The sequence below is a fragment of the Nelumbo lutea genome, chromosome 5, assembly GCF_056320005.1.
Source record: "Nelumbo lutea isolate HS-2025 chromosome 5, American lotus-T2T, whole genome shotgun sequence".
Taxonomy (NCBI): Eukaryota; Viridiplantae; Streptophyta; class Magnoliopsida; order Proteales; family Nelumbonaceae; genus Nelumbo; species Nelumbo lutea.
Window position 1 is genome coordinate 3,881,893 of NC_142688.1, and position 16,727 is coordinate 3,898,619.

The 16,727-nt window shown below is 40.2% G+C and overlaps 1 protein-coding gene across 1 annotated transcript; it reads left to right on the top strand.

Moving 5' to 3' along the window:
- The first annotated feature begins 2,512 nt into the window (after positions 1-2,512).
- Positions 2,513-16,727, top strand: LOC148849896 (putative 26S proteasome non-ATPase regulatory subunit 3). The gene is made up of 8 exons (XM_088946264.1): positions 2,513-3,017; positions 3,112-3,302; positions 12,918-13,055; positions 13,227-13,363; positions 13,474-13,528; positions 13,609-13,719; positions 14,284-14,523; positions 16,005-16,727. Exons 1-8 carry the CDS (start codon positions 2,939-2,941, stop codon positions 16,518-16,520), a joined length of 1,467 nt encoding a protein of 488 aa, XP_088802390.1. The 5' UTR covers positions 2,513-2,938; the 3' UTR covers positions 16,521-16,727.

The following is a 16,727-nucleotide window of genomic DNA, read 5'->3' on the forward strand; positions in this document are numbered from 1 at the left end:
CACTTCACATATGGGGCGTCTTTGATCGTCATTAAGATCTCGCCCCGCTTTGCGTTTAGGGGTGTGTAGTCCGTCTGAGCTACTAAGGGAGCTCGGAACGGCTGGCTTGGCTTCGTCTCTCGAGCTGGGTCTTTCCTTCTTCTGTCATCTGGGTTGGAGGGCTCGCCTTCCCTCTTCCTTTTCTTGATCCCACTTTCGGTCCTTTGGTTGATCTCCTCCTTTGTTCTCATGAATTTGTCCGCGAGTTTGCGGAATTCAGCCACAGTCGCGAGCTGGCTAATTGCCATGTGCCACTTGAACTCTTTGTGTGTCATTCCTCTCTTCGTTGCCGCAAGCTGCACCGTGGGGTCCAGTCGCGGTATCTGCAAGCATGCGTCATTGTCGCTTGATGTAGCCCCGTAAGGACTCTCCTTCTCTCTGGACTACTCCGAAGATGCTCTCCTTGGTTTTGGGGCACTGGTTGCTGGTAATGAAGTGCGCGGTGAAGACTTGTACGAATTGGGTCCTGCTTCTTGTTGACCCGGGGGCCAGGTTCCTGTACTAGGTGCCGGCCACCCCCTGAAGGTGGTAGTGAAGGCCATGCACATGCAGGATTCACTGGCCCTTGCCAGGTGCATTTGGGACTGGAAGGCATCGACGTGGTCGTTGGGGTCGAAGGACCCATCATACTTGTCTAGAGAGGGGAGTTTGAAATCTTTGGGCATGGGGACTGCAAGGAGTTCTGATGAGAGGGGGGAAGGGACCGAGAGAATGGGGGTAGCTTTTACCTCGTCTGAGCTTGTCTCTTCTTTACCTCGGAGCTCGGGCAGGATGCAGGTGGAAGTTCAGCGACTTCACCGTTGCCTTCGTTGTTGCTTAGAAGGCCTGGTATTGGCGCTGCTGGCTTCGGTAGTGCCGAGCTCGATGGGCCCGGACTGTTGGTAGTTTGCTGACTTGAGCGGTAGCTCAAACTTGGAGTGCCGAGGTGCTGACTTGGCTGGCAAGGAGGTTCCCGATCCGCCGGCGTACTGCGAGGCGGGGGTGATTGGTCTTTCCCTCCTGCCCGGGGATGAGGCCTAGCTCTTGGAGGGGTTGTGAGGTTGGGAGGCTTCTCCTCAGTGAAGGCGTCCGCCCTGAGGGGAGGGCTTAACCGGCTTCGAAGCGGGGTGCCAAGGTGGAAGCTGTGGTTGGTTCAGAGGCAGTTGGGGGAACAGTTGTTGATAGTGATATTGAGAGATGTGGTGTAGTACTTGGTGTTGCTGGAGTTGATGCTGCTAGAACTGCTGCATTTGGGCTTGCATTGCCCGCATGCACTGCATCAAATCATCAAACTGGTTTCGGCTAGTCGCCAGAGGGACAACAGTTGGTTCGGCAAAGGTTGTCTTGACAGGGAGGGGAAGGGGAACATTCACTGGTGCCACCATGTTTGGTGCGTCGAGGCTAGGGATTCCGTTCGTCGATAGGGGGACGATGAACTGCCCTATGCACACAGTGGCCAGCTGGGGGTGTTCCCCTACAGCATTTAGGTCGGCGTTGTGCCTACTGTTGCTGGGAGAAGCCATGGAAGCTAAGGTTTCTTTGAGAGAGAGAGAGAGTTAAAGGTTAGGGGAGGCTTTTTGAAGTTTTCCCACAGATGACGCCAAATGATGATGTGCGATCCGGTCTGTACTAGCTGTCGGTTACCTCGCTTCTGACGAGATCGGAGGTGCCTGAAACAAGGAAGAAAACGGTGGATTCCGGGGAGGAACTCGATTGGAACACTCCGAAGCTCAAGTTAGTGTTTTTCAGAAGGCAAGGGAAATGAGGAATTCTAAGACCAAAAAACGCAAGAATCACATACCCTCTTCTTTGTAAGTTGGGGGCCTTTTATAATCACCCTGGGTGCTAACTTCCTTCTGTCAACACAAGAATCACATACCCAGTTCGGGCATCATTACCTCTGCCAGATCGGGTCACTTCCTTCTATCAACTGTCAATTTGGGTGTCATAACCTCCACTGCCAGTTGCTAGGGCCGCCTCTGTCCGTCTGGGATGGCGGTGGCAGGTGCCCGTTGAATGGCGGCTGTCATGTGTCAGTCCTCTGATCAGTCAGGTGCGCCACCTCCGTGTACAGTCTCCTGGGCGTCAGGTACGGTTGCTCAGTCAGGTGATTTGGAGCCAAAGTGGTCTTTTAATGTGAAGTCTTGACTTCGGATAGGAGTATAGCCCGAACTGCCCCGGGCAGTTCGGGTTTTTTGCCTTTGGTGGTTGTAAGGCTCAAGATCTCGAAGGGAGAGCTCGAGACTCTTTAGTTTAGAGTTCGGTTTGTAGGTTCCTTCAAGGGAGCTCGGCTCTTTAATTCGGAGCTCGAGTTGAAGGTTCCTTTGAGGGAGCTTGGCTCTTTAGTTCAGAGTTCGAGTTGTGGGCTTGGTGCCGTGCTGAGCTGGCTTTTTGCCAGGTCACTCTCGGTTGATTCCACATGTCGCATGGCCAAGGCATCGGGTCAAATCTTCGTCCATCACTACTAATTTATGGTTATCTTCTCTATCAGTTTGATGTTTTTTATCTTTCTTTTTTGGGGTCTGGTTCCCTTTTTCATTGCATCTACCATTCTATGTTGTCTGATTTTTCTAGGCCCCTCTCCAATTTCCACAATGCCCCTAAATATCGCGCACCAGGCGCATGTTAGAATCTTAGAGACAACTTTTTAAGCCATTAACTTGTACAGAAAGAAAAGAGAGATACCAACTAAACTCGGTGGAAACCCTAGCTTTTCCTCTCGGATCACTCTAGATCCGCGATCAGTTTTAGTTTGAGTTCTTCACCTGGCAGTTCAAGTGAATTTGTTTGAGAGTGTTTTATTTATTTGGAACGGAGTTGTTTTGAACTGTTCTCGCTTTATAATCCCCAACTTCGTACTTTTCCTCCTGATCATTCCTTTTTTTTCGGTTCTGTTATTTTATAGTTTAGTTACTGCAAGATGACTCAGGATGTAGAGATGAAAGAGCTTCCAGCTCCTTCGAATTCTGTTTCTTCTACTGATCCGCCAACGTTGCAGCGTAAGATAATACATAAAGCCCTAGTTTTTCCTATTTGATTTTGAATGTAAGATTTATCTGCTTATATTTTCTTTTTTCTATCTGGGATTTTCAGATTTGAAGGAGATAACATCACTTATCGAGACAGGTGCCTATGCCAGAGAGGTTCGTCGAATCGTGCGAGCTGTTCGCCTTACAATGGCATTGAGGCGGAAGCTTAAGGCACCGGTGCTATCCGCATTCCTCAATTTTGCGCTTGTCCCAGGTTCTGAAGGTCACATTCGGTTGTCTTCATATCTTCCTAAGGTAACTTGTGAACTCTTGTGCAAATTAGGTTCTTGTGGACGCACGTAAAGCTGGCACATTTTTATTTTCCGATTTCTTTGTTGGGTCCATATTGCAACTTGCAAGAATACGGTGCTATCAAGTTGCAAGAACAAAAACACAGTGGGGCTGTCATATTCCTTCTGGATTTAAAGTTTTAACAATTCCCGGTTTATACTTTTTTGGGCGAACAATTGCAGAGAAAACACGCCTTTATTTATTTATTTTTTAAATGGATGTTCAAGGGGAGCCACTAAATCCATTTGCCAAGCGAAGCAATATATATATTTTTTGATCAGCAACCAAACGGAGCAATATTTCTTTCCAACACATGGGCATGGCCAATGCCCAAGCCACAGTCCTCTTTTCGCGTACAAACCAGCTTCCAATTCACTAAATACTCTCTTCTTTTACCACCTCACCCCACAGGAAATTACATTGTAATTTTTCAATTGTCATTCTCACCTTGGCTGGAGCTTCGAAAACAGACAAAAAGTAAGTGGGGATTAATGAGCTTGATTCTACCTCCCTTAGACAAAAATTTCCTTTTCCAGGCATCTAATCTTCTTTCAGAGCTCTCAGTGACAGGGTCCCAGAAGCCAGTAGATCTTGAGTTACTTACCCCCAACGATAGGCCAACTCTCTAGCTTGCATCCAAGCACCTCATTCAGCTCTAGGAGTTTGGAAGACAGATACCCCATAAGACTACTCTTTTTTAAGTTGGTTTCCAGCCTGTGACTACCTCAAAGCATTTCAAAAGTTTCTTCAAGTTGCTGAGAAGATCCTTTTCCCCTTCCAATAAGATAATCGTATCATCTGCATATTGGAGGTGTGATATATGTAAGTTTTCTTTACCTGCCAAGAAACCTTGAATCATATCAAGACTGGATGCTTTATCAAAGAAGGAAGCAAGGATGCCAACAATCAAGGTAAAGAGAACTTATAAAAAAAAGGTAAGGAGGAGGAGGGAAAGGGAGGCTGTGAGGAATGCCATTAATGAGAATGGAGTAAGAGGCTGATTGAATGCAACTTCTCATCTACTTATGGTCTGTTTGGTTGTCGGGAAACACTGGGATGGGAAGGAATGGAATGGGAAAAGGAAATTTTATTTTCTCAATTTTGGTACTGTCTTTGTTTGCTGAGACCTATTATCCCATAGAATTTGCTTTCCAGTGTTTGGTTGATGAGCAAATTTTGCAGGATTTTTGATTTTAGGCAAATTTTGCTATATATACTCATATCAAGATAGTGGTACTTATTAATCCACAAGAGCTAAAATTCAAGATGATAATCCAACAAATATCCTGCAAATATGAAAACTCAAAAAATTAAAGAAAAAGTTTGAATTTCCATCCTAATTGTACTCAAAGAGGAAAAGGAAACAGAAATTCCACTAGAGAAACCGCTAGTAGTATATAGACCGTTTTTCTTATGCTAAATCTCTATCTATAAAAACTCAGAAAATCGCATCAATGAAGAAAAACCTAACAAAAAATAATTAAAAAAGAACTGTGGGAAACAGTAATCAACAATCTAAAATTCAGTATTTGTACTCAAAGTAGAAATCCAACTCCAATAAACAATAAATAGGAAGGGGAAAAAAAGAAACAAATTCTCACCAAGAAAAAATTGTAGGTTGAACAAGAGCAGAAACAGCTGTTGTAGTGACAACAAAGGGAAGCATTGCTGACAGAGCCTAAGAAGAATTGTTCTTCGTGTGTTCTCTATGGTTTGCCCCGAGCGGCAACATACAAGCATGCCCTTCTCTTCTCTGCGCTCCCACTCTTCCTACATACGATGACAACATAGAGTTCTTGATAAAGAAATGCAAAATAATACGAATGATGCAAACAAAACACCTCTACAGTGTTACCTTTGCTGGAGAAGAAGAAGACGATAACTTGTCTCCTTGTCGGCTGGGGATCTGAACTTGACTTGAGGGAGAGAGGGAATGAGATTTTTAGTCGAATAAAATACCAAATAACCTTTAAATGGCGTGAAACAGGATGGAAGTGCTTACCGGAGGCCGTAAACTTCGTCGGAGATGAAGGACACAGGTGGTTGGAGCTCGAACCATTGTAGGGGGTGGGAGATGAGAACAGTGCGCCCTGACAACTTTTTTCTACTATCGTCATGCCACTTTTGTTTCTCAATGGGGTTGCACCTATTTGGTGAGACCCCGTGTCCCATACTTTGAGAAGGGTATTCTTGTTGCATCCTAGTATGTCGCCCAAAACAAATATGAGAAAATAGGAATATTCAGCAAATATTCCTATTTTCTCATCCCAGTCGCGCGAACCAAACAGACCATTAGTGCACCTATTTCCAAAGCCTTTTAATTTCATGATATTCCATTAGTAGTTCCAATTAACTTATCTCATGGGCTTTTTCTAAGTCAATTTTAAAGACCACCCCATGAGAGCCTGTACTCTTCTCTCCTCAGCCACTTCATTAGCCATTAAGGATCCAATCCATACAATTTGTCTTCCATCGATAAAGCACTCTAGGAATTGGTGACAATGTTAGCACTTTTGCCACTATTTTCTACAGGATGGCTAGCAAGTTGATGGGTCTAAAGTCCTTAACTTCAGTGGTTATATAGTTGATGCCCTCCACCTCAATCTCAACTTTGTTAAAGATCAGTCATCATGAAGGAAGTCTTTGCTTTGTTAGATGATGTTTGCATCCAAGCTTTTCTTTGTTAAAGATTGGTCATAATGAAGGAAATCTTTGTAAAGCCAAATGATGATAGTTTTGAAAGTTTGAGGTGGTTTGGTAATTGTTTAGTTGGTTGCTTTGTTAACTCCAAACCTGTTTAGGAGGAGATTCTGAAATGGGTTTGTTCGGATTGGGGGTTGAAAGGAAATGTTCAAACTAGAAGACTGAATGCAGGTTTTTTTTTTCCTATTCGTTCTAAACAGCATAGAGGAAGCTAAGGAAGTTATAAAACAAGAGTCTATTAAAATAAGGATGCTGGATCTCAGCCTGGAAAGATGGGATCTGTTGGTTGGTGCAACCCGAGAAGTGGGAATTAAAAGTCTTGTGTGGATCTATGTTTCTGGGATTCCTCTCCATGCCTAGAACTTACAAACATTTTGTGCTGTGGGGAATGCCTATGGGAGTTTTAGAAAGGTTGTCCCTCATACAAATAGATTGAAGAATGTGATTATGGCATGTATTTTGGTTGAAGTCGAGGAAACCCACTTGGTTTCGTTGAATTTGGCTCTAAATTTTATTGGGGAATGGTTTTGACCTAAGATTAGTGGTTGAAGGGTGTATCCCATTGCATTGGTTTGATGAGATGCTGGCGGTGGTGCTTGATCGAAAGCAAGAGACTATTTGTCGAGTAGGGGGAGGGGGGAGTTGAAATGTCAGGATAATGGAAGTGCAGACATTGATGATAAGGGTATTTTGGGAAGTGAAAAGTTTATTGCGGCTGAACTGCTTGGGGATACAGAAGTGCATGTGGAGGGGGGGGGGGAGTTATATGAAGAGATTAGGGTGGTAAATTTTTATGGGAAGGATAATCTTGAAGGAAGTTCTTTATTACAATCAGGTGGGCTGAAACGTGGGCCAAGTAGAAGTTTTGAAGGTAGGTCTCTTGGTCTTAAGAAGTTTGGGCATTCCAATTTATTTGGGTCCAATTGGGAGGAGGCATGTGAGTTAATTAACACATGTGAAGTTGAAGCATGATCATCAAATATTAGACTGTTTAGACGGTGTGTCTTCATCTTCCCTAAATGTGACTGGAGCTCCATTCGAAAGGGGAGCAGGTGACAGAACTGCAATTTGAGTGATAAAGGAGTGGGAGAAGGTTTTGTTCAAGATCAAAACTGAGGGTACTAGTTCCCCGGCAATGCAAAGATGTGAGATTGAGAACCCTTATTTTTGTTATTGGAAAAGAAGAAAAGAAAAAGTATTGATAGTTGTAGTAGTAGAAGTAGAAGAATATATGGAAGAAGAAAATGTGCTGATTAGACAAAACTTTAAGTTCTTCCTTATTGGTTCAGGTTTTGAAGTCTTTGAGGGTTCAATACAGCATTTAGCAATGTTCGTGTTGATTAAACCCTAATAAATAAGAAAATAATAAAAAGAAATTGGTATATAAACACACAAAATGATTATTTTAGTTTAATAATGTCTATTTTATAATTATAATCTCAAAAAAGAATGAACAAACAAGTATTTTATAATAGACAGTAAAAAAATGCTTGGTGATTAGGTGAGGTGAGCCTCAAAGGGCGCCTGCCTAGGTGTCACCTTGACAACTATGGGTCTGGCTTCTTTGTTCTCCAAGACTTATAAAAGGAAAAGGGGAGATCTTACTTGGCCTTCTGCAGGATTTAATTGATGTTTAAGCTGACAAGGAGGAAGGAGAGGAAATTAGTTCTATTAAAGACAATGCCATTATGGATGGAACTCATGAAGTTGAGGGGAGAATTGATCTGGAGAAGGTAGTGGAACTAGACTGGAGGTTGGCAAAGCTTTGGGAATTCTTGTTATTGGAGGGGAAAAGTGTACAAGAAGTTTGTTTAGAGAGTTAAGATGTTGCAAATGCCTAAGCATCCAGAGAAAGGAAATAAGGAATTATGAATGAGGATCTTGTATAGTTGGATGTCTGTTCAGATTTAGATTTAAACCACAAAAATTTAAGTGATGCAAAAGGTTTTGGAGTGGTTTGTAGAGAGGATGGTTAGTTAACGTCTACTATGTTGTTTGAGAGAAATGTAGTTTTGGAGCTGGAAAGAATCAATGAGTGTCAAAAGATTAGGAAGCAGAATGCGGTAAGAAGATTTAGTAACCAGAAAAATTATCGAACAGTTCAGGTCTCGAGAGTCTTTGTATGTCTGAAAGGGGGTTTGTTTGGAATCGGGTCCACTAAGAAGGTGAAGAACGTTCATAAAAGTAGAGTTTCTTCTCTTTAAGCTTTGGTATGATGGTTTCTTTGTCTGAATCTCTGTTGGTGTGGTGGAGTCCTAGTTCAAGGGGTCTGAATCTTGCTTTTAAGGTTTGGTGAAGTGACTGGAGACTGGAGACTGGAGTCTTGGAGAAATAGGGTATTATTTTCTTTTTTTCTTCCCTTGGATGATCTCTGGTCACTTTCCTTTGTACTCTCTTTTATTTTAGTGAAATTCTTTTCTTTTATTACCATTTACCAAAAATAAATATATGTGTATAGATATGTTTTATTTTTTTTGTTGCCTAGGCATTAACCTGTTGATTGCCTAGGGTACCACTTTGTCTGGCCAGCCCAAAATACCTAAACCCTTGGCTAACTACACTGGCTTTCTGGCTTAGATACCAACTGCAAATTTGTGACTATTATCACTATACATGGTCAACCAGTAAATGGAGCTTCATAGACAAGTGGGATATAGATTTCATCATATGTTTAGGTAAGATGTATTGCATGTACTCTCTTGAAGGAAATGTAAATATCACAAAGCTGTCTGGTTACCAACATTTGTGTATTCTTTAGTGACACTAACATATTGTTTTTTTTCCTTGTATCTTTACATGAATGAATATCTAGCATACATAATGAATACCATCTTTTCCTATTAATAATTCATGGATAGTAATTAGCAAAAGTGTAACTTTACATTCAAAACATGTTTTCTTCTGTTGGATTCAAACTTCCTTGCCTGACTTAAATGGTAACTGACTCCTTGATCTATGGTTTCATCTTGCTATTTATGTTTTCTTTTTCTGTCCTGGTAATATATTTGTTTCTGCTTGTGGGGAGGAGTTGAAAAATTATGTGCTTTGGTTCTTTTTATTATCATAATGAAGGATACCATGCAAGACTAAGAGAAGACACATCCTTTGAATTAGTGATAAGCTTATTTAGGGACTCTAAGTAAAAAATGAAATAAAAGGAAAAAAGACAATGAAATCTGCTGAATGCTTTTTCATGAAGCATCTAAAATGAAAATTATGTTGATTTGCTAATAACATTTTTCCTTTTTTATTTATAAAGGTGATGAGGATATTATTATATTTGCAAAAGGGAGAAAACTTCTTGAGTATTTACTAGAGCTCTACATGGTTAAAGAGGGGACAATTAAATGTATAATTCCCTATACATCAAAAGGATGATAAAACATGTTTCTTTTAACTATTGATGCCTAAAATTATCAAAATCAAGGCATTTAAAATCTCTGAGGATGGAGCTGAAACAATTATCTCTCCATTTTAACTCTGGCGGTCTCTAAGGGGACTTTTGTTGTAAAAAGGTTTACCTATCCATTTCTTTCCAAAAACTCCAACTGTCCAACATAATGTGAAGAGGAACAGGCTCCAAGGATGGACCAATCAAAAAACAGGTTCTAAGGATGGTACTCAAGGGTAGGGGTGGATTCGAGTCGAGCTGAGCCGAATGGTACCAGGCTCGAGCTCGGCTCAAGACTGTTCTACAAGGCTCGAGCTCGAGCTCGAGCTCGGTTCGAGCTAGAACCTTAAGCTCGAGCTCGGCTCGAGTAAAAAAATTCATAAGCTCAAGCTCGATTTTGAGAAAAAAATATTTTATGAAAATAAAAATTATATATAAAAAATTATTTTATATTTAAAAATTAAGAATAGCCGAGCTCTAGTAGGCTTGAGCTTGGCTCGTTTAATAATTGAGCCATTGAATTGGGCCCGAGCTCGAGCTGGAGCTCGACTGTAGCCGAGCCGAGCTGAGCTCGAGCAGCTCGTGAAAAGCTCGGCTCGTTGCCACCCCTATTCAAGGGATGTATCAACATAGGCATATAGTTGGGAATGACACACTATTGGTAGAAGGCTATGTCATGAGAGCAGACCTGGTAAAAAAATTTGCAACAAATCAATAAATGTGGTTGTAGTTCTATTGTTATTCCACATGACACAGATGTGTTATTGATATTTTGGGTTTTGCAGCATTCCAAATATGTTGTGTGTCAGGTAAAGTTACATGTCCTGGATTCCTTTTTTTTACCCTGCCCCTATGCAATAGGCGCACAATTTTGAAGTTAATCACTTTAATAAGATTTTAACCAAGGTTTTTAAAACCGACCCGAAAACGGAACCGTTTTGGGCACTGTTTTCCGATTTGGCGATTCAACCGTCTAGGCCAAACGGTTCGACCCGTGACGTTATAAATAAATAAAAAACAAAAAATATTTATATATAATAAAAAATACCATAGAAATTTAAATAAAATACAAAAAATACCCAGAAAAATACAGGAAAAAGAACAACATATGAAAAAAATAAAAATAATAAAATACAGAAAATACAAAAAAATACAGAAAAATCCAAAAAATACAGAAAATTTTCCAAAAAATATAGAAAAAATACATAATGTCCAGTCATAGAACATGAACTTGTGCAACATGTGAATTACTTACAGCATTTTTCAGTTGTGTACCATTACCAAAGCTTGATTTTTCAGCTGGGATAGGAAGAACTTTGGAATCACTAATGGGTCAGAGACAGGATCTGTTGGAATCAAATCAGCTGATTCATGAAGAATAGCATTAAACATGGCCACATCTAATCTATTCATGCATTGCTCCATCACCTGGATATCGAGAAAAAAAGATTGCCATGTCATATTTAGAACTTAGACCTGACTATATATTGATAGGGCAAAGGAGAACAGCTACTAGAATATCATTGCAGAAAGACTGATACATGAGTATGATATAGGAAGTGAACTCTAAAAACATATAAAAAAGGGGCTACTTATAAAGGAATTCCATGTTCACTCTACATGTAAAAGGGTCCATGTATTCATTAAAAAAAGGGTCCATGCTTAAACTATCGCTTAACAGCATCCATGCAATGGTCAATCCATACAATGCTTAATGCTTATGCACCCAGATTATCACCAGATAATAAAGGCCAATTACAAATGGCAGCTGGGGCACTTGATTGGTGCAAGTACATTAGTAACAGATAATGAAAATATAGACTACCAGTCTAGCCAGCACAGGCAAACAACCACACTCATGGCCTCCAGCTCGAACAGGGCAAAGCTTTTCATGAGCATCCCTGAAAGCTTCTTTCCAAAGGTGTAAAGAAAAGTTCCCCTGTTCTTTCTGAAACGTTAAATTAAGGGAGAGGTGGAAAACACTTGGAATTGACCTGCCACCACACAGATTCAATTATTTGGGAGAAAATCCAGGCTTCGACCTTTTTCAGTGCAGTTACAAATGTCTGCGGATCCTCCCAGTGCAGTCGGGCTTGGTTGCAGGCAAGTTGCCGCTGCAAGCCTGCAAGTGGACTTGCTCGCCAATGTCCACTGCCGAGTGTCGAGTGCCGCTGCAAGCTCGCCGTCCGCCGCTGCAAGTGTTGGTGAATCTTTTTGCCGTTGGATGCTGCTGCAAGTGTTGGTGAGGGTGACTCTTTTTGCTGCTGCAAGCTCATCGGTCGCCGTCGGTGTGTGTCGCCATTGGATGCCGGAGGTGATGGCCGTTGTAGGGTGTGAGGGTTGAGAGGATTGAGGAGGGAACTCGGGAAGGGTTAGAATTCTAACCCTAAAGCTAAAGGGAATAAGGGATTCGAACTGTGTTGGGATATAATAGGAATTTTATTTTTTGTTTTTTTTTTATTTAAAACATTAAAGATAAAAATACTAACCCGCAAACCGCTGCCCGGGTCGAATGGTTTAGCGGTCTGACTGCCCGGGTCAGCGGTTTTCTGACCTTTTCAACGTTTTTTAACAAATTCTGGTTTTTAGTAAAACCGGACCCGAGGCTGACCGGTTAGCGGTTTTTCCGGTTCGATTTTGAAAACCATGGATTTAACACATCAACTTTAGTGCCCGTCTTGATGCAGTGATTTAAGTCAGTTTTATCAAAAGCATTGACTAGTCAGTTGTTGGTCAGACTGACTGAATCACGAACTGATTGGTTGATACTCATGATCTACTTGTCTAGGACAACTAAGCATTGACAAGGTTGACTGATTGTCTGCTAGTCAACCTAGTCAACCACAAAGCCATTTGAAAATTTTATTTGCATGTTTGCATCTCTAATCATTTGAAACAATATAAAATATTAAATTAATGTTGTTGCCTTAAATATTTGTAATGGAGCATGATTCAATGATTGTATATAAAATAGAAAAAAAGCTTAAGATAAAAGATGGCAGTGGAGTTCTTTTAAGTTTTCTTCTGATCAGTGGTGTTAGTACAGAGTTGCCATAAGCAAAGGACACATCAAATATTCTAGGTTCTACTCTTCTTTAGAAAACAAAGGCTGTGAGCCTATGGCTACTTATCCTAGCCTATCCAGCCTAACTTTTTATTTGTTTGCAAAACAAAGACTCAATTAATGTTCAGTATCATTTTTTTTTGCATAATTGTAGTCTATATTAACTTATTTATGAAACTGTATTAATATCTTAAATTTAGAAGTCTTTTTTATCGAGTAGGCACTGACTAGTCATTGCATTGACTGGAGAGTCCAAAACAACTAGTCATTGCTTCACAATATTGGTAACACCATTAGGCTTTAAAATTATGATTTCACAAATACTGCTCAAATATATGTTGATGTCAAATTTTAATCTTGTTGGAGTATGACCAATTTCTTAATGAAAATCTGAAACATCTTTTTTACCTTTTGGTTGCAGGGAGATGAGCATGGCATGGAAGTTGATACTGCCACTTCCACAACTCAAACTCCTGTCAAGCACTCCTTGCCAGAGCTTGAGATTTACTGTTACTTGCTTGTGTTAATATTTCTGATTGATCAGAAAAGATATAATGAGGTTAGATGGGCTCTCTCTATTATCAATGGCTTCAAATCGACCACTTTTTTTTTTTTTTTTTTTTTTTTCCTTTTTAAGTTTTAAATTTTTGAATAGATCTCCAAATCCTCTTTTATATACTGAAGTAAATTCTACTTCTTAATTTAACTAGTGTCTTGGCTTGTCTTTCAGGCGAAGTCTTGTTCTTCTGCAAGCATTGCTCGCCTAAAGAACCTGAATAGGAGAACTGTTGATGTTCTAGCATCCAGGCTGTACTTCTATTACTCCTTCAGCTATGAACTGACAGGAGATCTTGCTGAAATACGTGGGTGAGCACCTGCATTTATGAACTAAAAAAAGGAAGCTGAGTGCTGATTAAGGTCAATATTGTTCTTAATTCTTATTTTTCTGTCTGACTTGAAAAGTTTCCTCTTTTCAGCAATCTCCTTGCTTTGCATCGGATTGCCACATTACGCCATGATGAACTGGGTCAGGTTGGTTTTGACCTTCTAAAATATAAAGTCATATTATTTGATGGTTTTATTTTCATACTAAACATAATGGTTTGATGCAGGAAACCCTTCTTAACCTGTTACTTCGCAACTACTTGCATTACAACTTGTATGATCAGGCAGAGAAACTAAGGTCAAAGGCACCACGTTTTGAAGCACACTCAAATCAGCAGGTAATCCTCATTTCTGTTTGACTTGACTACTTTACACCATCTCATTTTCACCCTCTTTAGGATCGGCTTATGTCCGAAACATGTTTCAGATGTACTTTAGATATCTTATCATACAGTTACAGACTTTTTAGCTTGCCTATTCATGCATGGAAAGGCATGCTGAAATTGTGGTTATATCTGGACGGTGGCATACATGAAAGGGAGCAGTTTACCTTGTTCAGTTTTATGAGACCTATGTAGGAACTCTTTTGCACCTTGAGTATATTGGATGATCATAACACTTGGCACTATTTGTGGTTTTGACACTCATAAAATTTATCCTAGATGCATGGCTATTAATTCAAGAATTTTGCATTAATCCAATGGGTTGAGTTAATGAATTCATAGGCAGGTTTTTTTGTCTTACTAAGACCCTAAATCAACCCCTTTCAATTCGATTGGATCCCTTGGTTAGTTTTAGTGGAAGCAGTAATTTTGGCATCTAGAATTGGAAAATTGGGAATGACCTGGGCTGTTATTCTGAGAATTATGACTTTGCGCATTCTAACAGTGCACATGCTGCAGTTTTGTAGATACCTCTTCTACCTAGGAAAGATCAGGACAATTCAGTTGGAATATACAGATGCAAAGGAGAGTCTCCTGCAGGCTGCCAGAAAAGCCCCTGTCGCAGCCCGTGGCTTCCGTGTTCAATGCAACAAGTGGGCTGTCATAGTTCGCTTACTACTTGGGGAGATTCCTGAGCGCACTGTGTTTATGCAGAAAGGGATGCAGAAGGCGTTGAGGCCATACTTTGAGCTTACAAATGTGAGTATAATTAACTGAATTTTCAAGATCCATTCCATTACCATTATGCTGCATTATTTCTTCCACCACCTATTTTCCTTCTTTGGTCAGGTTACAAAATGTTGAGTAGGTTTTCCCAATTACATGCTTTAAACTTTTTACATGGATCTCATGTGCAGGGATTTAGAAAGATGATTGTGATTGTGTCTTTTGCTTTTTTCCTTTTGATGTTTGGAAAAAATTAAAGGATAAAAAAGCAACTATATGGGATAGCCAAATATGAGATCACCAGTGGTCATGGTGTGCCTGCTAACTTTTTTTTTTTTATTGATCAGCACCAAAATCAAAATTTAGTACTTAAAGAAAGAGGAATATACAAATCAAAGGCAGCCTCGGCTACCTCCCAGAAAATACGGTAACAATTTAATATTTTAATCTTACAACTGAGCCCCAAAACACTGTGCCCTATTTATCCCTTGCTTTGCTAATTGGTCAGCTAGACCATTTGCTGACCATGGAGTCCATTGAATTTTTGGTTGCATGTCCGGGTCCCTTGAGAACCTCCTGAATTTTTTGATTTCTTTTCTGAGAAACAAAGAAGTCTTCTCATTCTGTTTCAGTTCAGTTCTGCTGTTACAGAATTACACAATCCAATGGGGCCTGAGTACATACCCATAATCACTCCACTTTCACTTCTTAAAACCCCTCCAGTTCCAGATGGACCTGGATTCCCAAAGCTGCTTCCATCAAAGTTTAATTTCAGGAACCAACTTTGGTTACATGGCTGCATATGTTGGAGCCATTCAGAGTTCTAAATTATGGTTTGTACTTGTGACACTATCAAATATTTCATGTATTTGGCACCTTCATGTTAACGCTTCAGCTTTTCTAAATTTGGTTTTTTCAACTTTAAGATTGTTCATTTGGTTGGTGCAAATACTGTAAATGCAGGTTTTTTCAACTTTAGATTGTTCATTTGGGCTAATTTTTAACTTTCTTCCTTTGTATCCTGTTGGTAGGGAGTTAAGACATTTTACCTCCCCCATTATAATTAAAGTTTCACAAAGCTTCACATCATTAATAAAGTTTTTTGTTACTGATAAAAAAAAAAGATTTCATTATATGAAAACATAAAAAAGGTTCACACAGTTTTTTGTTCATTTGGGCATGCTTTCTCTTTCTATTCAAGGTTCAAGGTGTATCTATCGGCACATTCAATACGGTTCTTTTTGTAAAGTTTTAATAAATGTAAGTCGGGCCACATGTAAGCCTTTTGGTATTCTTTAGACATTGAAGATTCATGACCACCAAAAAAAGACATTCAAGATTCATGAAATACTCAATAATATAGCAAATTGGCAGGCCCAAAAACTGATACACATCATACTATACGTTACAATACATATCCATATTTTGAACCTTGTTTCTGTTATGCATAATGACAGATGTCCTGTCATCTTATCTCTGTGTATGTAGACTGACACTGCTAGCTGTTTTTTTAGGCTGTTCGGATTGGGGATCTGGAATTGTTCAGGACTGTTGCTGAGAAGTTCACAGATACTTTTAGTTCAGATCGGACCCACAATTTGATTGTGAGGCTCCGTCATAATGTTATAAGGACTGGATTACGCAATATTAGCATCTCTTACTCTCGTATCTCACTGGCAGATGTTGCGAAAAAATTGAGGTTGGACTCCACAAATCCTGTTGCTGATGCTGAGAGTATTGTAGCTAAGGCAATCCGAGATGGTGCTATTGATGCTACAGTGGATCATGCAAATGGGTGTATGGTATCAAAGGAGAACGGAGATGTTTACTCTACAAATGAGCCCCAATTTGCATTCAATTCAAGGATAGCCTTCTGCCTTAACATGCATAATGAGGCGGTGCGTGCTCTGAGGTTCCCACCCAATTCCCACAAAAAGGAAAAGGAAAGTGCTGAGAAGAGGAGAGAGAGGCAACAACAGGAGCAGGAACTTGCTAAGCATATTGCCGAGGAAGACGACGATGAATTTTGAGTTCAGTTTTGCGCTGTCCAATCTATTGGTAGCAACTGTCATTTCTTGTATTTGTTGCTTTGTCAAAATGTCATATCGGGATGTTATTAATTTCCTTGAATTGATAACTGATCCTATCGAATTACTGTTCTTATTGCTTTTTCTGTTTTCTTTCTGTGTTTGAGTGACTATTCTTTATGCTGTTTCTGGTATTCCGTATTCCTCCCA